Below are 23,758 nucleotides of genomic sequence, written 5' to 3' on the forward strand. Positions count from 1 at the left end.
TCTTTTTTAACTCAAGACAAATGGGTTTGTATCCACAGTTTAACAAATGAACCAAACTTCCCCTGACATACACAAAATGTTGTTTTGTCTAATGAAAATTTTGCTGTAACTATTTATAATAAACAGAATCTCTTCCAGAAAAAGGCAGAATTAGAGATGACATTTACCTAAGGTACATTAATAAAAGCACAGTTTGAAATTAGAATGAACCTTGATTATATGTGATATTTTTTCTGTTTTGCTTACATTAAATAATTGTCAGTAGCACTAATTTGCATTTTTGTTTTGTAGTCTCTGGTTTTCAGCAGCCACTGTAAAGCAGTGAGTGGCTACTCAGACCAGGTCATCCATCAGCGGAGATCAGCTACCTCCTCGCTTCGTTGCTGCCTGCTCACTGAGCTGCCATCTTTTTTGTGTGTGGCCAGTCCACGAGTAAGTGCCGCAGGAGGGAAGAGATAAAATAGATGGTGTTTGAAGAAATAAACCAGTTTTCAAGGGATCCATTTCTTAACCAGAACTGTTTTAAGCTATTTGGACCTTGAGAAACATATAAATGCTCGGTATTTAGAAAGGGCATCCGTGGTCCTGGCTTTCCCAAGACAGCACTCCTCACTTTGAATGGTGTTGGTTTGAGAACAGTTGTATGGTAATAGAAGTGACTTCTTTCCCTGATGTTGCTTCCGTGTAGTTCCTCTCATTTAGCCTGGGGGCTCTAAACTACCATGGGAGCAAGCCATCTGTTACTAGGTAGGTTATCACCCAATAGCAGGGACAGGAACAGTGGAATATTTGAATAGAAGAGGGAGCCATTTGTCACCTGTGTTGAGGTTTTTGAGGGTTTTTCAGAGGAGGGGCCCTGATTGGGAGGGAGATTTGATCTGGCCTTATCGCCTCAGTACAGTCTCCAAATAACAAAGGGAAATATAACACTCCAGCATCAAGAAACTTCTTAGATGGTATTCTCTAGCTTTCTTCAGCAGCTCTGCCTGGACTGTGGTTCACAAGTATGTTCCCTCTGAAAAGTGACTATTGGGCCATATCCACCAGTCAGTGGTAGTAGTCTTGTTCGCAGATTGGGAGTAGTTTCTATTGTGGTTTCAACTTTGAACAGCTGTTAGATCCTTCCTGATACCCTGTTTATCAAAACAGGGCACTCTGGTGATTGCCGACAGTGTCGCTGCAAAGGCTCCCCTTGGCACACTGTGGCTGTTTACTTCGCTTACATCTTCCACTCTTCATGTCTTTCTGATCAGAGCCAGACAGAAACTCTCTTACAACCATGAAGCAGTACATGAAGGGGGAGAGGCAGAGTAGAGATGTGGCCAGACTGCAATTAGAGCAAAAACAAGTTTGTCTTTCCAGCTTGTTTCCATTTGCTCTAAGGGCAACTTTCATTTAGCCAGGAGACTCTAAGAGGTTGACTTTTCTTACCCTTCTGTGTTTTTATCTTGTTTTCTTCACTCATCCTAGCAAGTCTACTGTTTTCACAGTTCCATTCAAAGAAGGTGGAGACTTTTAATTCTTCTTTGTGATGATATTTCTCTACCATTATTTATATCAGCTTACATCCTTAACTTTATTAAGTTATCAAAGGTCAGAATCTGGCAGAGGATCCAAAGAAAGATGATGAATGGAAATGAGATGACAGTAGAGTCCCATTGATTCCTGCCTGCCTAGATTTCTCTGCTTGTCCTGTGCTACACAAACTTGATTCTCTTATCATTATCAACTTTGTTTGATTTATATTGATTCTCCAGAAAGTATTTGGGTTTTGTAGGTACCCAGTTCTTCCAAAGCATTCTTGGTCTTTGAAGCTTAAGTTGATCTAGGGAAAAGCACTTTTTCCAGAAAACATCTAAAGCCAAGGGCTTGCATAGAAATCAGCCTTCAGGCTTCATAGTTGCATGGTTGTTTCCTTTTTACACTCCTAATCTGTTATGTACATGGAGAGGCCTATAAGAGGAAGCCTAGATTTTTGAGAGAGGGATGTCAAGACATTTTTTACTTCTCATATTCCCCGTGTTTTATAGAGCCAGTAAAAAGTGAACTGCCCGGTGTTCCCTGGTGGTGCAGTGGTTGAGAGTCCACCTGCTGATGCAGGGGACACGGGTTCGTGCCCTGGTCTGGGAAGATCCCACATGCCGCGGAGCGGCTGAGCCCATGAGCCATGGCCGCTGGGCCTGCGCATCCGGAGCCTGTGCTCCGCAACGGGAGAGGCCACAACAGTGAGAGGCCCGCGTACAGCAAAAAAAAAAAAAAAAAAAAAAGTGAACTGCCCTGGACTGTAACTGCATTTATGGACATAAAAATTCTTCATTTATACCACTCAAAGCTCTATAGCCGGGGCTTCCCTGGTGGCGCAGTGGTTGAGAGTCTGCCTGCCGATGCAGGGGACATGGGTTCATGCCCTGGTCCGGGAAGATCCCACATGCCACGGAGAGGCTGGGCCCGTGAGCCATGGCCGCTGAGCCTGTGCGTCTGGAGCCTGTGCTCCACAATGGGAGAGGCCACAACAGTGAGAGGCCCGCGTACCGCAAAAAAAAATAAAAATAAAAAAAATAAAAGCTCTATAGCCAACCACTCTGAAGAATAACCCCACCCTTCTGACATACTTACATATACAGACCCCCACTGTACTATACTTACGTATTGTTTCTGAGGAGCCTGAAGTCTAAACTCTCATGCCTGGTACTGATGTTTCCCTAAAAAAACAATAGTAACTTGAAGAAGACTGTTAGCCTAAAGGTGTGGTGGCAGGCAGGAAGCAGGAGGAAGCTTTTCTCATCTGGCTGAGGGGCTCCTCCCCAGCACCCTTTCCTGTTCAGCCCTTCTCCCCACATTTGTAGAGTTTCTTCACGTAGCATGTGCTGAATCTGAAATGGGAGTAATCACCCCATAGTTAGGAGGACAGGAAGAAGAGTTTTAAACATGTCTGAATGTTTTATACACACGCAAGATCTGTAGATCAGGCCGGGGGTGTGAATAAGGCAACATTTTATGAGGTATTTTAATCTTATATTGATTTCTAACCCATCTGCAGTGGAGAGAAACTGATTTCCTTTGACGTCTCAACCCTGGCATTGAGTTAACACAAATTAATTTCCATGGCATGTGCTGTGAAAACTTTAGGGTCAATTCAGGAAGAACTGTGTCACTAAGGAAGGAATTATCATTAGCTTAAGAAATCATTCTGCAGGGTTAATAAGCTAAGACCCTGGAAATTCATCACACCAAGAAACTGAAGCGCTTGGAGCGGTCACGCTTCCTAGAGCTAGAGCAGGAATATACGTGTCCTCAGGAAGGACGCGCTGAATGCTTGAGGCAGCCCCTGAAGATACTATAGTTTAGGAAGTTAATGAAGCAAGAAACAGGGGTTTGCTCATGTGGGACTAAAGGGAGTATGCATTTCCATTTGTGGGGAGGCAAGAATGAGTATGTCATGCTCCATCTCCCCCTGCTTCTGAGCAATCAGGAAGGCCACTTGGGGTTAGCAGAATGGGTGGAGGCTGTTTAGGATAGAGCTGACTTAGAAAGCACAATTTAAGTAGAAATGGACTTGTTTGCCTCCTTTTGGACCTCATGAGTTCACTGCTTACGTACTTACAACATGACACCGTATGATTCTGTATATATCTTGATCCAGGGCTCCTGCCAAATAAGCTTATCAAAACATTAAAAAATATTTCACTGGGCTTCCCTGGTGGCGCAGTGGTTGAGAGTCCGCCTGCCGACGCAGGGGACACGGGTTCATGCCCCGGTCCGGGAAGATCCCACATGCCGCGGAGCGGCTGGGCCTGTGAGCCATGGCCGCTGGGCCTGTGCGCCCGGAGCCTGTGCTCCACGACAGGAGAGGCCACAACAGTGAGAGGCCCGCGTACCGGAAAATAAATAAATAAATAAATAAATAAATATATATATATATATATTTTTTTTTTTTAATTTTTACTAAGAGCTGTGCCTTGCAAACCTCCTAGTTTTTAATCCTGGACTTTGAAGGCTATCAGCAAAATGAAATTGGAAAATAGGTGAAAGTTTATAACTGGAAAAAGTTGTGTGTTTTTTTTTTTTTTGATTAAAGCAATTTTTATTTTTTCTCAGCTTTTTTGAGAAGTTGTTTTGTTTTTAAACTATAAGAGTGTCTAGAAATGACACTCTTTCCTGTGTCACTGTTCTCCCCCTATTCCTTCATGATTTGCTAGCTTTTGATTTTTCATCTCGAGAATATGGCCCCAAAGTTTTTATATATAATTCCAGTATATGTTCTGCTTTTCTTCAAAAAAAGAAAAATCAAAGTAAGAGGTGGGGGGGAGGGAGGGAAGGATTGAGAGTTTGGGATTAGCAGATGCAAACTGTTTTATATATAGGATGGATAAATAACAAGGTCCTACTGTATAGCATAGGGAACTATATTCAATATCCTATGATAAACGGTAATGAAAAAGAATATATATATGTATAACTGAGTTACTTTGCTATGCAGCAGAAATTAACACGACAATAATAGATCAACTATACTCCAATAAGATTTTTTAAAAAAAGCAGTTATCTTTGAGTGTAAAATTCGTCCGTATGAGTCTCTAATTAGAAAAGATTAAGTATGCTTACTCATCCAAGAGTGCTTGCTGTTTGAGCTATATAGAACTGGTCATGCTTCTGTGGTTCAGACCACTGCTTCTCAAACCATTTTTGTGGAAGTATAGCCACTATTGATTGTCACGTTCTGAAACTCATATCCTAGGTGGCAGATGTCTGCTCTGGTTTAGTATCTGCTGGGCTACTGCCAGGACAAGCCATGGCGGGAGAGACCCAATTTTTTTTTTTTTTTTTTTGGCATATGGAAATTTATTGCTATCCTGCTTTTAACATCAAAACTTACGATCTTGGTCTTTCCTTCTTGCCTTTGTATAAGGCCAAAAGGGAGACATTGGCTACTTTGATGACCTTAAGAGCAGACTCCAGGAATGTCACCAAGAGCATGACCTTTGCGACCAGATCCAGCAACCAGAACTTCATCATTTTCCTAAATGATGAATAAAATTCAAACAACCATCATTGGGTACAAAGGCTCTGATTTTTTTGCCATTCTTGATGAGCTGAACCCTGACACTCTTCCTGATGGCAGAATTTGGCTGTTTGGCTTCAACCCCTACTTTTTCAAGCACAATTCCCTTGGCATGAGAAGCACCTCCAAAAGGGCTGGTCTTCAGGGCTGTGCCCAAATGGGCTTTCTTGTACTGTTTATCATGCCACTTCTGGTCTCGTCGGTGGCTATGGAGCTTCCTGGTAGTGCGAAGACTGCAACACTTGCCCATCCTGCCAGTGCCACGGGCCTGAGTGAAAGACACAACTTATTTATTTATTTATTTATTTATTTGCGGTACGTGGGCCTCTCACTGTTGTGGCGTCTCCCGTTGCGGAGCACAGGCTCCGGACGCGCAGGCCCAGTGGCCATGGCTCACGGGCCCAGCCGCTCCGCGGCATGTGGGATCTTCCCAGACCAGGGCACGAACCCGTGTCCCCTGCATCGGCAGGCGGACTCTCAACCACTGTGCCACCAGGGAAGCCCTATTTTTATTTTTATTTATTTAATTTATCCTGGTTACACCAGGTCTTACTTGGGGCATGTGTGCTCCTTAGTTGTAGCATGCATGTGGGATCTAGTTCCCTGACCAGGGATCGAGCCCGAGTCCCCTGCATTGGAGGGCAATTCTTAACCACTGCACCACCAGAGAAGTCGTGACCCAATTTTTAATCACCTACTTTGTGTTTCAGTCTTTATTTGCCTGTACTCAACTTTCGGTGGGAAAGATGAATAACTTGGAAGCAAGAGAACAAACTCCTTTTGGAGTGGGTAAATGTGGTATGAGACTACCAAAACCTATTCCTAGTACTAAGTAAGCTGATTTATTGCGTGAGCTTTTCTGGGTTTTGGAGCGCCAGGGCCCAGCTTGCTGTGACCCACTGTAGTTTTGCATCTGGACCATAGATGGCACTGCTCCCTAGCAAAATGAATTTAGCTTCATCTGTAAGCCAGAGTAGTGTAGTCTTTGGTTATTGGTAAATGATGCTCTTTCTCCAGTTTTGGTATCCTCCAGTTTCCAGCAGAGGTACCTGCAGCCCCACAGTCAGCTAGCTGATTGTATATGTACCCCAAGGCAGTATTTCTCAAGGCTTGGCCTGAGATGCTGGGGTGCATGTTAAAAACCTAGAACTAGGGCTTCCCTGGTGGCGCAGTGGTTGAGAGTCCGCCTGCCGATGCAGCGGACACGGGTTCGTGCCCTGGTCCGCGAAGATCCCACATTCCGCGGAGCGTCTGGGCCTGTGAGCCATGGCCGCTGAGCCTGCGCGTCCGGAGCCTGTGCTCCGCAACGGGAGAGGCCACAACAGTGAGAGGCCCGCGTACCGAAAAAAAAAAAAAAAGATTGCATTTGCGGGCTTCCCTGGTGGCGCAGTGGTTGAGAGTCCAGCTGCTGATGCAGGGGACGCGGGTTCGTGCCCCGAGGACCCACATGCCGCGGAGCGGCTAGGCCCGTGAACCGTGGCTGCTGAGCCTGCGCCTCCGGAGCCTGTGCTCCGCAACGGGAGAGGCCACGGCAGTGGGAGGCCCACGTACCGCAAAAAAAAAAAACCCTAGAACTAGTGATTCCTACCTTAGGCCTGGATCAAAATCTGCACATTAGATAGGCTCCTAAGAAGGTTCTTTTGCCCACCAAAACTTGACAAACCATTGCCCTAAATATTGATGGGCATGAAAATAGAAAAGTTAGTAGCAAGGTAGATTTTCCTAAATGTCTAACTTCCAATAAATAATAGAAAGAATAGAACTACCTAACTACATACAGCCAGTACTTTATGTTCTGATCTTTCCCATACCTCTGCCCTTGCTCCTTATATCCACATTCTTCCTATCTCTTGGTCTAGCTCCATGGTTCTTCTGAGCAATTCGCTGCTAGTAATGGGACCTTAGCATTTTTATCAACCTGGGCTTACAGGTAATCACAACCTCCAAATTTTAACAAAAGGTAACCTCAGACTCCTTATCAGATGATTTCACAGATATCTGAATGCATAGCTGCTTATTATAGTGGGAATAGACCCAGGTCATTAAAGAAGGATAAAACCTGTGTTTCTAAGTTGGCAGGAGCCTTCTGTTCCTTTGGGGGGCAGCATTTGAATGTGAGTTAAGAATTTGTGCAAAGCCTCTGCCCTAGCCAGGAAATGAATTCACTACTCTCTGGCAATTGCTTTCTCTAATCCCTACCCCATAACGCTCCCCCGCAGCTTATGGCCCGAAAGAAAGATTCTCTTATCTTCCATTACGTTTGTCAGTCAGTAACCTGGTCAGGGAAGAGGAAAAAGAAATGTTGACGAGCTTTGCCACAGAAGCCTTAAAGATAGCTTCAGATGCACCAGGAGGATACTCTTTAGTTCTTTAATGATGACTATCTCCAGCTCCCTTTATGGCCTCACCATCCTGTGTATGGCTAATAGAACTTTGCCAAAAGCACTGTCTGGCAATGAAGGGAGATGACAAAGTGATTTTATGTATATATATTTGTGATAGAATTATTCCTGACCTGGTATCCCAGTTTATCTGCAAACTCCAGCACTCTTTGGATCTTTAGTTTGTTGAAAATTCATTTTATGGAGGTTGGCTTTTTACCTGGCGAAGCCCACTAAGTCAGTTATTAAGGACAGGTTAGTTTGTCAGAGCAGGGAAGTTAAAACCGCTAGTCTAAGAATTATCCACATTAGTCTGATTTCAGAGTCAAAGTTCCCAAAAGGCTTAGTGGGTGTGGAAAATGTGAAAGAGCCATCTCATGTGAATCTTTCACTGCAGGTCACCGCAGTGCCATTGGATTCTTACTGCAATGACCGAAGTGCAGAATATGAGCGGCGAGTGCTGAAGGAAGGAGGGAGTCTGGCAGCCAAGCAGTGTTTGTTGAATGGGGCCCCTGAACTGGCGGCAGACTGGCTAAATCGACGGTCTCAGTTCTTTCCAGAACCAGCTGGAGGACTGTGGAGCATTAGGCCTCAGAATGGCTGGTCTTTCATCAGGATTCCAGGTGAGTCCTCCTTTCTCTTGGCATATGTTCCCAGCTTTGGCAAGGGAAGAACCAGGAAGATACTCCATGTGGTGGTTTCAGATATTCAGAATTCAAAGTTCTTGAGGTTTCTATTTCCTCTTTTACCCTTAGTGATTGTAGGTAAGAATGCTTAAGTAATTTGTGACTTGAGTCACAAATTAGAAATTTTTTTTAGATTTCTGCCTAAATGCTCTCCTGTGACAAGCTTACAGCTGAGAGAGGAATACCACTCTTAGGGGTGGGGGCGGGGGGTGTAGGGAAATAAACTTGGTAGGAAAGGCTTCAGGTCGAGTGAGTACAGTCGTCTTGTGCCATTGCCAGTGGAATGAATGAGAATGTCGTCACTCACAGAAAGCCTAGTTTGAGTAGCATAAACAGTGTCCTGCACGAAGCACTAGAGATCTGAATGATAACCAGAAGAAAAACAGTGTTTTGTGCCAAAATGCTAGCGGATTCCCAGACCTACTAGAGTCAAGGTCGAGGGTTGAAAGGAAACTAGGTTTTCATTTTTGCTTTAGTGAGACTACTTTTAAGGAAACCAAACACAGGGTTCATAGGCTTATGTTCCTTGCTTACACCTGCAGGCACACTGGAGTGGTAGCTTAAAGCTACCATGTTCGTTTCAGTTGTCCAAATTCTCTGATGCTTTGATTGTATTCATCTTACTGGCACGTAAACTAGAGTTAAGGGTTCAAAAGAGGCTCTGCTGTTTCTAAGAGATAACTGGGTTAAAGGCTTTAAGACCTGGCTTTTCCATTTAATGTTAACTTTGTCAAGTGTCGAGGGACTTTGGGTCAACCTGTTAGTTGCTTTGGGGGTACTTTGAACTGGAAGATACCATTTTGTGTACAAGAGCAATATGTATATGGCCTCATATCTGACTTAAAACAGGTGAAAGCAGTGGGTGAAGGTATACTGTTAGAAAATAAGGGGAAAGCCCAGGTGTAAAGCAGGCCTGAATAGTAGTTGGAATAGAGGAATAGAAGCCAGCAGGTTTGGAAACCACCGAGTCCCCGGCAGAAGATGAGCACAGGTGTTAAAAGAAGCAGGATAACACCTTATTTCTTCTTTCTCCCTTTTTCATTTTGACTCCTAAGTTCCCAGTACAGAAGGAGAAGGCTTATTGCTGGCGCTGTGGGAATCTCTTGTGGCTTTTCCTGTTCTTTGAAAGAAAAATGGACCTTGTTTAAATAGCAGGAAGTGTCTGAGTTCTTTTTGCATCGATAAAAAGCACCAGCCTCACTGGCTGTTTACTGTGAGAACCAACCAGCTCCTCACTGACCCCATTGTGCTCGGTAGACTGGCTGGGCAGGGCAGTGGGGGGTGGAGGGGTCATTGGAACCTGTATTTTATCTCTTTTTCCTCTATACTTTTACATTTTCTGTTTCCCTGGGAAGGGTTGGTTTTATTATATTCCTTGAGAGACTGACCAAAATCTTCTGGATTTCACACCTTGAATGTCTCTCTGTGTTTCACCAAGAGAAGTGTGTACAATCCCTTCAAAAGTCTCCTCTCCTTGGAAAAAGGAGATATTATTTTATCCGTTACCCTAATTTTACTGCCATTGGATACATTCATTTTGTCAGTGACCAGGATCTTATACTGTGGTCAGTAAGAGCTTGTATCTAAGTGAAAATACTGTAAGATTGTGTACTGTAGGATTGTAGGAAAGATTGCAAGAAAGTAGCGTAGGTCTTTTCATTTCAACATTTTTTGAGCTTCTGTTTGAAAGAAGGGGCTGGGCACAGGTTTGACTTGGCAGAGTCAGCCTAATTTCTAGGGAATTGTGCTCTTCTTGGCTCTGTGCCCTGCTTAGCAACAGGTGGTGCTCTTGTCCAGTGCAACTTTAGTAGCTCCTGAAAATTGGGTAATGGATGCCAGGCCCAGAAGGCAACAGTGTGCAGTGAAAGAAAACTGTTTTTTTCTGCTTAAGTGTTTTAAGGCTGTTGCTTATGTCACTTTCTTCTTGGACCTTTTCCTTCAGGCAAGTCCAAAGAAATTCAGTCCATCCACTTACACCTCCCCCACCTAAACAATAACAAGCTAACAACAGGTGCGACTTCTTGCTTCTTTTAGGTGCATCAGAGTTCTTTTCTAAGTGTACATCTTCATCTCTGAGTTTTCCTAATCCTAGCATCAGTTCGTTCTGCTTGCAAAGTAAAGTAGATGTGGGAAGCAGGAAGGTATGAAAACCATTAAATCATGATTTTGAGATGAATTGAAGCTTCTGAATATTCAGGCACAAGACAGATTTGTATATACTTAAATATTTGTGTTGAGGGACTATATACGAATGGAAAGAGGAGATAAGCAGGCTGCAGAAATCTGATGTGCTTAGCTTGCCCACTCTCACTCAGTGACTGAAAAACATATGGGTTTCTTTTTTTCACTTTCCTACGCTTTTAATGAGAAAAAAAGAAACTTACTGTCTGAAGCTGATTGGTACCTCTTTAGGGAATGTTTAGGAGCTATCAAAATTGAGGGACCCCAGGGAACCCAATTAAAGGAGAAGGGTAATTGGCAAGAAGAAACCCTTGAAGTTGTTAGGAAAGCATTGCTGCCTGATCAGACTGGGAATTTATATAGGCCTCCTTGTCCGGTGCCAGCAAGAGGGCTTAGCACTCGGTTCTGTCCCAGCTGCAGTCATTTGATTGCGTTGGTAAGGAGACCAACAAGGAGAGCATTTCAATAATCTAAACAGGACCAAACAAAGAGGCTGAACAAAGGTGTGTGCCACAGTGTCAGGGAGGGGGTGGTGGAGGAAGAAATGTGGCCTGGCAATGTTCCGAAGGTGGGAAAAGGCAGGCTGCAGTGCAGAGGAGTAAACATCCAGGACCTGTAGCTTTGTAGCAGAAACACAGTGGCTGATGATTTGTTGTGGTGCTGTCAGCACATCTGTTCTCATTCGGTTTATACAATTAATTGTGTACTTGGCAGATAGTGGCGAGAACAGAGAAATGACCGTTGAAAACTTTTGGATTGCTCTCAACAGTCAGCTTCTGTAGTTCAGAGGAAAAACCACAGGTTCAAACCTGAAACTAAAGGTAGACAGTATGTTTTTCTTAACAGTTTCCTTTTTTTACTTTTAGTAGTTAGCTGTGTATGTGAGCTCTCTAGCCTTTCTGTCTCTCTTTTTGCATCCCACAGCCACTTGCAAACATACCCTTACATCTCCCAGCCCCTTAAGTTTCATCTCTTCCCCTCCTAGTAGCAGCAATTGTTTAGGGTATGTTTATGGACCAGTCTGCAAACAGGAAACTCTACTTCCTGAAATGTGATGGGAGTTGAATGATACTGAATGGATAAGATGAAAATTTGTGAGTTAAGTGTTCTCTAAAGATCTTTGGCTGAAATGCGTTTTTTTTTTGTTTTTTTTTAATGGGAAGAGGAAGGAGGAAGCACAAATTAGTGAGTGAAAGCAGCTTCCATTTCAGAGAAACCCAAAGTCAGTCTTTCTGAAAAGCTGAATAAGCCCTAGTGTCTTTATTAAATTACAGCTTAGGATAATGACATTTACCAGCCAACCTATTTGAAATCATCCAAGAGAGGGAGGGTTTTTTTTTATTTTGGTTTTGGTTTTGGTTTTTAGTGCATTTCTTGGTGTTCAAGTGTCTTTAGGGGCAGGCAAGAGCAGCCCTTGTTTCTCTACATTCTCATGCCTTTGGGAGGTAAACCATGTAGCCACAGGACTAGTAGAAACAGATACCTAGAGATAAGATGAACAAAGGAAAAACAGATTTCTCAGGTCACTTACAGCAGGTTTGGCATGGATATTACTCTTAGATGTCCACATATACCTGCTGTCTCTTGAATAAAAATGTGGAGCGGGGGAAAAAAAATGTGGAGCAGGGAAACTTTCAGATGCCTTAGCAGCAGATGTCTGATTGGGAACTGTCAGTTGGGAGGGGACCTACACCTCCCTACTTCAGGATATTTCTTCCCAGAGCACTACTGGATATGATGTAACAGTGCTTTGCATTCTTCTCTAGAGTACTTTCCTGCTCTCATGATGACAAGCGTCCTGGTTGCAGTAATTTTGGCTGCATACAGCTTTGCAGTGAGTGATTTTGCTGCTTCAATTAAATATAATTTCCCGCTTCCCCCCTTTTCTTCTCCCTAGGCAAGGAGAGCCTCATCACTGACAGTGGAAAGCTGTATGCCCTTGATGTCCTGTTGACTCGGCTCAAGTCTCAAGGACATAGGGTCCTTATCTACTCCCAGATGACCAGGATGATAGACCTGCTGGAGGTAGGAGAAAGAACCCTTGGGGACTAGGACGCTTTGACATTTAAATTGCAGGAATCATAGATGTATGACTAATGTCAGTCCTGCTTAATGGGAACCCAAAACTTGTCTTCGTGATTTGACCATCTATATGGGGAGGAGAAGCAACTCCTGGCGGATATGAAAGTGTGCAAAGGACTTCTTCCTCCTTCCTTGTATCAGTGAAATAGAATCCCCCTCCTTCCTTCCTTTACTAGTGAAGAAATTCCCGAATTTTAAAGCAGATCAGATCCTAGGAATTTCTTGAAAAGTCCTCTGAAATTCTGTATGGAAAACAAGATTTGGGATTAATTCTTAAGAGCAGCTATTCATCCTGAGTTAGTGTAGTGGTTCTCAACCTGACTACATTTTGCAGTCTTTTGGGGGAGCTTTAAAAAATACTGATGTCCCATCCTCAGAGATACTTATGTAAGAAGTATGGAATGAGGCCTAGGCATTAGGATAAAAAGTTCCCAAGGTGATTCTAATATATAACCAAAGTTGACAGCCATTGGGTTATGGTGAAAGATACAGCTCTGTCTTACTGTGCAGGGCAGATTTTGTTTCTTTTATTACTTCTGAGTTGACATTCTCTCTGCTTTCTTGTTGTTGAAGTAGTGGCTTATTATTTGAGGGAGAGAAAGTCATGGACATATAAACAGAGGAGTGAAAGTGAGGACAAATAATCACAGACCACTAGAGTAAGTTTTTCGTGCAAGAAAGTTGGAAAGCCATCTGTTGAGAGGCTAAAGCATCTGGATGTCAGTAGTGTATAAATATTCTCATGTTTTTTGGTGTGTTTTACATATTTAATAAGCCTTTAAATTTTAACCCTGCTACTCCAGGGACTAGTTGGTAATAAATAAGTGGAAATTGGACATTATTATCCCTATCTAGGAATAAGGGAGTAGAGATTCTATCAGTGCAGAAGGAATGAAGGGTAGCAGTAGGGGAGAATTTTAGGTTCTTCAGAAGCCAAGGCTGGCTCGCTGAATTTTGCAGTGAGTTTATCTAAATTCAGTGGCAGCCTCTTAAATAATCAGGCAACTTCTTTTAGCAAGAGACATAACAAATAATATTTGAGGTCAATTTAATCACTGTTTCATGTTTAATAAAAAGTGTTTAGCCTCTGGAATGCTGTCAACAGGCAGAAGTTTCTGCCTTTTTGTATTGTGAGTAGGTCATCTATTTCTAAATGATGGAAAAAATGCTTATAAGTGACTGTGAGTCACCATAAGAGGTGATTAAGCCGTTGTGTTTGATGTAAATCTTGACTATGTTAAAGGTCCTAACAACAATAATCCAAAATAAGAAGACTGCCTGCATCCTTAATATTCTGTTCAGGGACTTCCCTGGTAGCAGAATGGTTAAGAATCTGCCTGCCAATGCAGGGGGCTTGGGTTCGAGCCCTGGTCCAGGAAGATCCCACGTACTGCAGAGCAGCTAAGTCCATGCACCACAACTACTGAGCCTGTGCTCTAAAGCCCGTGAGCCACAACTACTGAGCCTGTGCGCTGCAACAACTGAAGCCTGTGCACCTAGAGTCCGTGCTCCACAACAAGAAGCCACCTCAATGAGAAGCCCACGCACCACAACGAAGAGTGGCCCCCGCTCGCCGCAACTAGAGAAAACCTGAGCAGCAACAAAGACACTAATGCAGCCAAAAAAAAAATTTTGTTCAAACTAAATGATGTCAACAGCCAAAACAATATGAGTAACTTTCTTTCAGTGGGGCTCTTTTTAGATAAAGTGCACTTGCCTTTTCCTGAAGAGTCAGGAAAGTATAGATGAAATAGTAATCTTTCACTGATAAGAATTATAGAAAAGGTAATATAATATGCTAAGGATTTTGTAAGGGAGTTAATAATCTTTTTTTTTCCCAAGGCTATATATCAGTATATTATAGAGTCTTAAAAGCTGATTCACATTATAAGGGAAGTTCCAAGGAAAAGGGGGTGAGCCACCAAAAAATAAGCTAGCTCTGGTAGATGAAGGCAAGTGTGGGTAGGTTAAGTGACACAGTCCTGCATTTTAGTCCCTTATTCTGTATATTGCACACTTCTAGGTACTCATAAGAATCACTAAGATAAGTAATTCAAAGTATGATAATGATTTTGTTCACAATGAGTGCTGTGAACACTACCCACCAGGGTCACTTCCTGTCTGTCTATAATCCAACAGGATTTTTAGAGGGGCTGTGGACTTTGTGGGTAGGCTTAGCAACGAAGGCAGCTTGAGAATCTTCTCTAAATGTAGTTGCATTGCTCTATGGGGAATTCTAAATTAGGGAAAAGCAGATTCAAAGCCTGAATTTCACAACTGCTAACATTCCTTAGCCATGTGTGTAACATGCTTCTAGGATGTTGAAGCCAGAAAATGTTGCAACTGTTTGTACTGAAAAATTAAAATGAAACTGTTGTCTAGTTTCCTTACTACTATACTATTCTTTTTCCTTCAACATTAAATTTTAAAGTTTCTTTTTTTCAGTCTATTTATTTGTTTTAATATTATTTACTCAAACGAACCACATTTTGTATTCCAAGAGTTTAGTCCTCCAAATATATATATATATATATATATATTTTTTTTTTTTTTTTTTTTTTTTTTTTGCGGTACGCGGGCCTCTCCCATTGCAGACCACAGGCTCCGGATGTGGAGGCTCAGCGGCCATGGTTCACGGGCCCAGCTGCTCCACAGCATGTGGGATCCTCCCGGACCGGGGCACGAACCTGCGTCCCCTGCATCAGCAGGCGGACTCCCAACCACTGCACCACCAGGGAAGCCCCTCCAAATATATTTTGTGGGCATAGAATTACAGTGCCCACAATGTTTAATATTTGTCTAATCATTTATAGAAATGTAAATGTATTGTGGATTTTAGGACAGTGCAGGATTAGGTCTACTTTTCATTATCTTTTCAAAGAGTATTATGGGTTTTTCAGTCACTTTCATGATGGAAGCTTTCATTGTAAACATTCATTAGAGCCATGTTCCACTTTAAAACATGACCTAGTATTAATTTAAAAAAATACCTTGACCCTTGCTTTTTCATTCTCAGAGTGTTGTGGTTTTTGTTTGCTTGTTTGTTTTTTTAGATTTAAAAAAAAATGTTTTCAGGATTCTCTTTTTCCCTTGACATCTTGTACCCTGTATATCAAAGATGGAAGAAAAACTTCCAATAGAGCAGGAATTTGAGCTCACATGGGGCTGTTGAAGCTGTGCTGTGTAGCTGTGGAGCGTGTCAGCATCTCTTTTATCTAACAGCTTTTTGGGGTTTTTTGGTTCTGTGCCTTAGCCTTGGCTATGTGTTTTTCTGTTTCTGTGACTCAGAAGAACTAAGAGATAGTAAAACTTCACACACTTTTGTATGGCCAGGATTCCATTTTGTGAAAATACTAGTTCTAAGCACTTTGTATTTGCTCAGTATTTTCTAAAGTGATTGATAGCCTCCTTCTCTTGGGCAAAAATCTGACTTTAATTTAAATTTCAAGTGAATATATCAGATCTTCTTCCAAATAGAATTCTATATTCAGAAATATTTCATCTTGTCCCATGGTATCCAAATAGTATTTCCAGATAGGGGATTTAAAAAGGGGACTACTTAATTTCCAGGGCCAGGAATTTTTAGTGTGCCATGGGTAGAAGTCAAGGACATAAATAAGGGAGGATATCACAGGTCACTAAGTTATGTTATCAGTTTATTTTTATTTCCTGAGTCACATACAGGGTCTTGCCTGATGGGGGTACTGTGGACACAGACATAGCCCCTATGCCTTTGGGATGGTGGCATCCAGCTGGATGTCAGACAAAATTTTTCCCACCACCACCATTTTACCCTATAGTTTGGGATACTCCCCATCCCTCCCCATAGTTTAGTAGTTGCAGAGAGCTTTTAACTCACTACAGATGACTTACATTATCTCTGAGTCATCTCTTTTGAGATTCATTCCTATTGCATCAAGCAACTGAGTCTGTAGTTCAAGGAAATAAGCCTCAGTATTTTCTATGCGATACAGAAATACTTGGAAAGGGTCAGCCAACTGGTGCTGTATGTGTGATTGTTAAGTACTGAAACCCAGACAAATCTTGCACTACACCAATATATGAAAATAATGCAACACAGAATTAAATACAGATAATCCATAGCTAATGATGATATTTGAGACACTGGGTTGTGTAACTTGCCTAGTCAGCAAGTACCTCACTGGGGAAGGATTCATCCCAAACAGACATTCTATCATTTATGGGCTGGCTTTTCTTAGAACTCCAAGTAACCTTTGGGAGCTGTGATTCTGAACATACAGGGAAACTGAGTATTTTAAAACTGCTCCGTGGAATGAAAAGCAAATTGGGGTCACTGTTAACTAGCATTTTCATTAGGTCTTAGAAGTAATAGAAATAAATGTGTTTGCTTACAACCACACTATATTTATTCTGTTTAGTCCATTTCTTTTTCATGTCAACTATGAGCGAGGCACTGTGCTAGGCAGAGGTAAATACCAGTTAAATGTGGTCTTTGACTTTAAGAGATGAATCTAGTGAAGGATTTATGTATGTATGTTTATATATGTCTCACACAAATAACTGTCACGTGTACCCTGATACTAATGCCAAAAATAAAGCATAAAGAGAGCTGAAGGTAGCAGGAGGGATGATACATTTATTTCCATCTGGGTCACTTCGGGAAGGCTTCACATACGGTGACATATGAACTGAACTTAAATAGAATTTCAACCATGAGGAAAAAGGGCATTTCCAGACTAAGGAAGCCAGATGTAAAAAGGCACAGACGTGGGAAGGTACAAGACATTGGGCAGTGGGGAGTAGTTTAGCGTAACTGGAGCATATGGTATAGAAGAAAGGGGAATAACAAGTAGGGTGAAGGCAGATTATGGTGGGCCCATGAATGCTTTGTGATTGCTCCAGAGGGCTCTATATTAGATAAGGGAAGGATAACTATCATATTTCACTTACTTGGTGCAATTTGCTTGGACAAAACAGAAGTTGTAATAGACCTTGAGGGGAGCCTCACTTTTTGCTGGTGATATACACCAAAGATGGAAAGGGGCGTGTCCAGGAAAATAAAGTTACACTAGGTCTGCAGGTTTGTGGATCATACTGAGTCTTCCCCTCAGATTTTTTTGTGACAGTGAAATTGGGTTAAAATGAACATCAGAGACAACTTTGAAATAGAGAAGAAGTCTCAGAATGGAAGGTTTGCATTAGGGATATATAAACATTTGCCTTTATTTTTTCAAGTGCCCAGTTACCCTTTCATCATTATAGTCATAATATATTAAGAACCTTTTGGGGCTTCTCCCTCCCCTTTTTTTCCGCTAGTGGTAGTGAGCTTCTGTTCTGTCTGGGAAGCAGTAGGTGGAGGGGTTAAGCTAAAGGCTCTGGATCTAGTCTACTTGAGTTCCCATCCTAGCTCCATGCCTACTGCCTGTGTCACTTTAGAGACCTTGCTTAACATCTGTAAGATATGGGAGTGACAATAATAACACCTACCTGAAAGGCTATAGTGAGGATTAGATAAGCAAAACCAGGTAAAATACACAGAATAGTGATTGTCACTTAGTAAATGTTCAGTAAATGCTAGTCATCATCATTATCACTACTGCAAGGTGAACCTAGACCCTTTGTTTTACGCCCCTGGGTGTGTGAATGTTTGATTTTATTTAGTATACTTTAAAGGATTGAGAGGCACTTGCTGAAACTATTTTGAGTTATGCTAATAGCTCTGTTCACATGCTACTGCTTAAAAAGTAGGACTTAGGGACATGTTCCAGAACTGACCTGTCTTCTCAATTTGTATTCTAAGACAGTGGTTTTTCAACTGATGGGGTTGGGTATAGGACAGGAGACCTAGGTGTAGACATTAAACAGGTGGGGCCTGGACTCCCTACCCTTCTTTGTTAGCTAGAATAGTAATTTTTTAAAAAATCTATTTTATATTAGAGGGATTCCATATAAGAGTTTTCTTGAAAAAAGTGTTCCAGTGCTTTAGAAATAGCATAAGGGTATGTTCTATAACAGTGTAAATGTACTTACAAGTCACACCTCTTAAATGCAGATTTCGATTTACTAGATATGGGGTGTGCCCCTCAGTTCTGCATTTCTAACAGACTTCATGTGTTGCTCATCTGAGAGCCATGCTGAGATAGCATGATTCTAAGGGACCCTGCCCTGCCTTCCCTCTGGAGTGGTTGTTCTTAGCTCTAGAAATAGGGTGTCTATTGCAGTCATCTTTGGAGCTTTTTAAAAATAAACCGGTCTAGGCCCTAACCCAGACCTACAGAGTCAGAATTCCTGGGGTGGGACCCAGGAATTTTAATCCCGGCTGAAAATCACTACTCAGATGCCAAGAGTACATCTTGTCCATAACCCCTTTGGTTTCTTCAATAATTTTTAAAAATAGTATCTACTAGAACTGTATGGGTCTAAAGACTTCCTAAATGTTAAAAGCCATAATTTTTATTTTATTAGTTCAAGCAGAATTAGAGCTTACTTTGGTTAGTGGTTATTGACCCACTTGAGAATACTGGTGTTCATATTTATTTAATTAAGGGAGGATACTAAATTATGAGACTTCTGGGAGGGGAAGGTCTACATTTGGTTTCTCTTTTCTCTTCGCTGCTTTAAGTGGAAAGGAATTATTGGTTTACAAGGTTCCAAGAAATTTAATCATACTGATGGATCATTTTCTGAGCTTTTCCTAAATAACCCAAGTAGACTTGGGTTAGAAATGCCCTTGGTTTCTACAGAGTGCCAAGTGTCAGGAAGAACTGGGTAACGGTTGGCCTTTCTGTACCATAAGTCCTTCTTAATGCACAGGAGTGCTAACATGACACGGTTTCTACAAAACACAGTAAAGTCATCCAGCAAGCAGTAGTCATCCAGCAGTGGTCCTCAGGCATGGGAGTGAATTACTTACAGACTATCAGACTATTGGGGGATGAATGAGAATGCTGTGCCATCCTTGAAAGACATTTAAGGGACTTCAGTGGTGGTGCAATGGTCAAGAATCCGCCTGCCAATGCAGGGGACATGGGTTCGAGCCCTGGTCCATGAAGATCCCACATGCTGTGGAGCAATTAAGCACATGCAGCACAACTACTGAGCCTGTGCTCTAGAGTCCGCGAGCCTAGAGCCTGTGCTCCACAGCAAGAGAAGCCACTGCAATGAGAGGCCTGCCTGCGCACCGCAACAGAGTAGCCTCCGCTGACCGCAACTAGAGAAACCCTATGCGCAGCAAAGAAGACTCAACGCAGTCATAAATAAATAGATAAATAAAGTTTGTTTAAAAATAAAAGACATTTAACTGCAAAACTCAGCAAATAGTTACTAATTAACCAGTCTCAGCTGCTGGCTTTGAAAAGAATATATTAAGCAAGACTCTTAAGATGGATATTAGAAAACTGTTAGAAAACTTTTTGATATAGAGATTGTTAAGTGGGGATAGATTTTTTTAAATAGATTTTTAAACTAACTTTTCAAAAGTGCTATGACTACTATCAAATCATTTGTTGTTAGAATTTGTCTTTTTATTTTAAAAAATAGAATTACATTTTATGTTAAATCATTAGGTGTTTTTAGGATCATAGGAGAACTGAAATAAGAATGGAACAGTTCTTGAAATTAACAATTGGAAAAAATAAGGCTTTTCTTTCCGGATGAGCATTTGATTAAATTAACTATCTTTCCCAAATAGCCTGGAGTTCTAGAGAGATGCCTAAGATAGCTTTGGTGTAGCCAGAATTTGTGAATGAAAGAAATACTGAATTGCCTTTTTAGCTCAGTCTTTATCTTATAGATGTTTTTCTGTATTGTCAGGATATAGCTATTCCTCTGTTCTGCTTTTCACTGCTGTTTCCATGTCCATTTACTTGTTTTGAAGCTATTTACTGAAATAGGATCTAAACTCAACTAAGCCTTCTGAAATCCCACTATTCCCCTGGGTGAGAGAGCAAAGGCTTAAAGCAGCAAATGGGAAAGATTCACTTCCGTTGCCTCAGTAACAGGTTGTCTATGATCAGTGTTGGTTTGATTATGGCCTAGGATTAATATCTCTAATGTTGTTCTGACCTTGATATATAAATTATATGAACAGCAAGATCTACAAGAAGGTTCATTCATCAGTCCTGTCACTAAAGTTGGACGTTCTGGTTCAAAAGGCAAAAGAGTGCAGTGCCTATGCAGGAAACCCACCTTTTGGTTAAAGTTCAAATCTGTGGACTGTCTCTCTATAATCTAGGTATTTTGTTGTTCTGGATGGCAACATCTCCTGATTGGATTAGCTGCCCAGGTATAGTGAGCCTCTAAAGACCATCATCATGCTGTCATTTTTCATCTTCTTTCCTGAATTCCTCATCCAAACACCCCCTACTCTTCTGCCATTAACCCATTCCCATTATAGGGCTCTACCACTAAATGTGAAGCTTGCTTTAACTGAATACTTTCTGCCCCCCCTGTGATTACCAAAGCCCTTAAAGAACCACCTGGAGACAGAAGGAAATAGTGCAAAAAGGAAGGAAAAGAAATACACACACACACACACACACACACACACACACACACACACATATATCAACTTGCTCTAAGAGTGCTGCCACATACACTATACCAGTCATACCAAACTGTAACAACCTTCTGTGCTGAAGTACCCAGCCAGGCATAAGAGGTCCATAATGAGGATACTACAGTGGAAGAACATTCGACCACAGAAAATTAATTAATAGAAACATCTCCCAAATGTAGAAATGATTAGTCTTTTTCAATAGGAAAAAGGTTTCTTTGAACTGAAAAAACTGCTTCGTGGTGTTTCTTACAAATAGGCAGCTGTATTAGCTTTTTATTTTTTGGTTGCCTTGGGTCTTCGTTGCTGCGCGTGGGCTTTCTCTAGTTGCAGCGAGCGGGGGCTACTCTTCATTGCAGTGCACAGGCTTCTCATTGCGGTGGCTTCTCTTGTGGAGCACAGGCTCTAGGCATGTGGGCTCAGTAGTTGTGGCACACGGGCTTAGTTGCTCCGCGGCATGTGGGATCTTCCCGGACTGGGGCTAGAACCCGTGTCCCCTGCATTGGCAGACGGATTCTTAACCACTGCGCCACCAGGGAAGTCCCTGTATTAGGTTTTGGTAACAGTCCCTCTGCAAGTGGACTTTTTGAAACATAATCCATATAATTGGGGTAAAGAAAGGAAATCAGTGCTCATTTGGACATATCTGTAAGAGGAATTGCAGCTTCCAAGAATGGAGATACAGCCCCTCTATTTTATCTCTTGAAATCTCTTCTCCATTCTTAAAAGTTTTAATTCCTCTTACAGATAATGCCAAGAACATTCTCTGCCATGGAAAGTTACCTTGTCTTCTGTTCATTCTGATGCTTAGGCCTCCCTTAACAGTGATGTATGCTGTGCTGGGAGAAGGGAGCTTAGGTTGTAAATTCAAGGACTTTGGTCAGCAAGAATTTGCTGGAGAGAAACCCATTGGGGTGGGTGTTGCTGAAAGAAAACTGGCTATTCCATAGCCATGAGAGACATCTGGTTAGTGACTGAAAAGCCATTTTGGTTTACAGATTTCGTTTTGTTTAGTTTGTTTTTTTACAAAACCTACAGAAATCTGCAGGAATAAGATTAGTTTCTAAGATGAAATTGAGAGTTGTTGTAATCTTCAGGGTACCCTCTATTTTCGCACCCTGACAATAAACTCATTTACGAATCAAATTCCTATACTTCTGAGATTGCTTTCTCCTCATTCTGGATAGAATGACTTGCCCCCAATATGGATGAGGTGGGTAGATGCTTGTGGAAATTAGAATGCAGTAATTTGTATCAAACTTATTATATCTTTTTACTCTGATTGGCAGGAATATGTGGTTTACAGGAAGCATACCTACATGAGGCTTGATGGCTCATCCAAGATCTCAGAGAGGCGGGACATGGTTGCTGATTTTCAGACCAGGTAATGTTAATAGGAATTACAGAAATGGTCATTTGATTTTCCTCTAGTTGAGGTGGTGAGTTAAAAGAAAGACCAACACATCTCAGATTGTTAAGCAATCATGATATAATTTCTGCTATTTTATGAGGTGGCTAGATCTGCTTATAGTGGTTTAGATTTGTGTGTCTGTGAAAGAGAGAGGAAATGAATAGTTGGTAATTTTAGTGCCAAATCAGTGCCTGTTTCTTTGGGCAATAAAAGAAATGATTTCTGAGTATGAACCAGGATCCTTATGTGAATAATATGTACATAGAAAAAAGTCCACAAGGCTATATTCCTAAATGTTAACAATGGCTATCTCTGGGTATTGACTTACAGTTGATTTTCTTTTTGTTTTTGCTTACCCATTTCATTTTGTTTAAGTTTAAAGAAAAATACCTCCTTTTTCCTGCTTTCCCTCTAATATTGTAGTAGTACAGTGCAGTATGACAGATTGCAGTAGTGTGCAATCTATTCCTCTGGCAGCTCTCAGTTATAGTACTTCTCCCACCTGATAACGAGCCTATGAAATTTCAAATACTGCCTGCTGGATGCTGATGGCCTACAGAGCCATAATTATCCCAAGTGCAGGTTCTCATTGTAATAAGCAGGGTCTGCTTACTGCTCTCTCCAAGGAGAAAGCTGGCGTCTGCTAGTGACAGGTCTCCTGAACTCCACCCTTAATTTTCCTTAGACCTGGAGAACTAAGGAATAGAGTAAGATCTTAATGTTCTGTAAGTCAGAACAATTCTGAGTTTTTGGTCTTTAATTGTGTAGTCTGTTAATATTTAACTTTGGAATTCTTGGGTAGAAAATTAAGCACATAGCCATTTGTATTTAGGTTGCAATTTTTAGTTTCTTTCATTTCAGTTTTAAAGCACGTTTTACTTCAGCATAAAACAAATCCGTAGTTCAACATAGAATATCCTCTGATTGAGAATTTTTGCTATTGCACGGTCCTTTATAACACAGCATGGGTAAGGAGATACATCCTGATGTTTTGGTTTGCAGTATATACTCAGACCAATAACTCCTAGGTTGAAACTACTGCATTCAGGTGCCTGTTTGACCAACAATGGAGGGGAAGAGCTGCTTTAGACCTATTTTAGTTTGTTACCTGAAGCAGGTGGTAGATGACCTAACTTAGCTTCTTACCTAGCAGAAGCTTTCGACCAATTCTTAAATTGATTATTTGAGTGAGACATGTATAATCATAGTAGTGCCTCCTAGCACTCCGTACTGTGTGCACCTCTCCCCACCCCCAAAAAAGTTTACCAGCTGATCTTTATCTTTCCTTGATTTTGAAATCAAATGAATTACATTTCACTATGTCCTTATCTAGTCCAACTTTCAGAGCTCCAAATGACAAGAATCTTACATACAAGATCTATAGACTGTATGTTTCCCCCAGGGTGCCTGTGTTTTCTC

General features: G+C 41.6%; 1 protein-coding gene and 1 pseudogene across 5 annotated transcripts in view; one reads left to right on the forward strand and one right to left on the reverse strand.

The window, feature by feature from the left end:
- Positions 1-23,758, forward strand: part of INO80 (INO80 complex ATPase subunit) — a 131,187-nt gene that overhangs the window by 83,031 nt on the left and 24,398 nt on the right. For all 5 annotated transcript variants that reach the window (XR_016392116.1, XM_022587428.3, XM_089907336.1 and 2 more), the window contains 4 exons: positions 292-432; positions 7,841-8,066; positions 12,208-12,335; positions 22,218-22,312. Coding sequence is in view for 4 of the 5 variants with exons in the window: in XM_022587428.3 (XP_022443136.1) it covers positions 292-432; positions 7,841-8,066; positions 12,208-12,335; positions 22,218-22,312 (590 nt within the window). In the remaining variant the exon portion in view is untranslated. The remainder of the gene's footprint in view (positions 1-291; positions 433-7,840; positions 8,067-12,207; positions 12,336-22,217; positions 22,313-23,758) is intronic.
- Positions 1-23,758, reverse strand: part of LOC149750218 (small ribosomal subunit protein uS12 pseudogene) — a 52,905-nt pseudogene that overhangs the window by 13,203 nt on the left and 15,944 nt on the right.

Source organism: Delphinapterus leucas, chromosome 2, assembly GCF_059928025.1.
Source record: "Delphinapterus leucas isolate spDelLeu-1000000601 "Yukka" chromosome 2, BTC_Dleu_Yukka2, whole genome shotgun sequence".
Taxonomy (NCBI): Eukaryota; Metazoa; Chordata; class Mammalia; order Artiodactyla; family Monodontidae; genus Delphinapterus; species Delphinapterus leucas.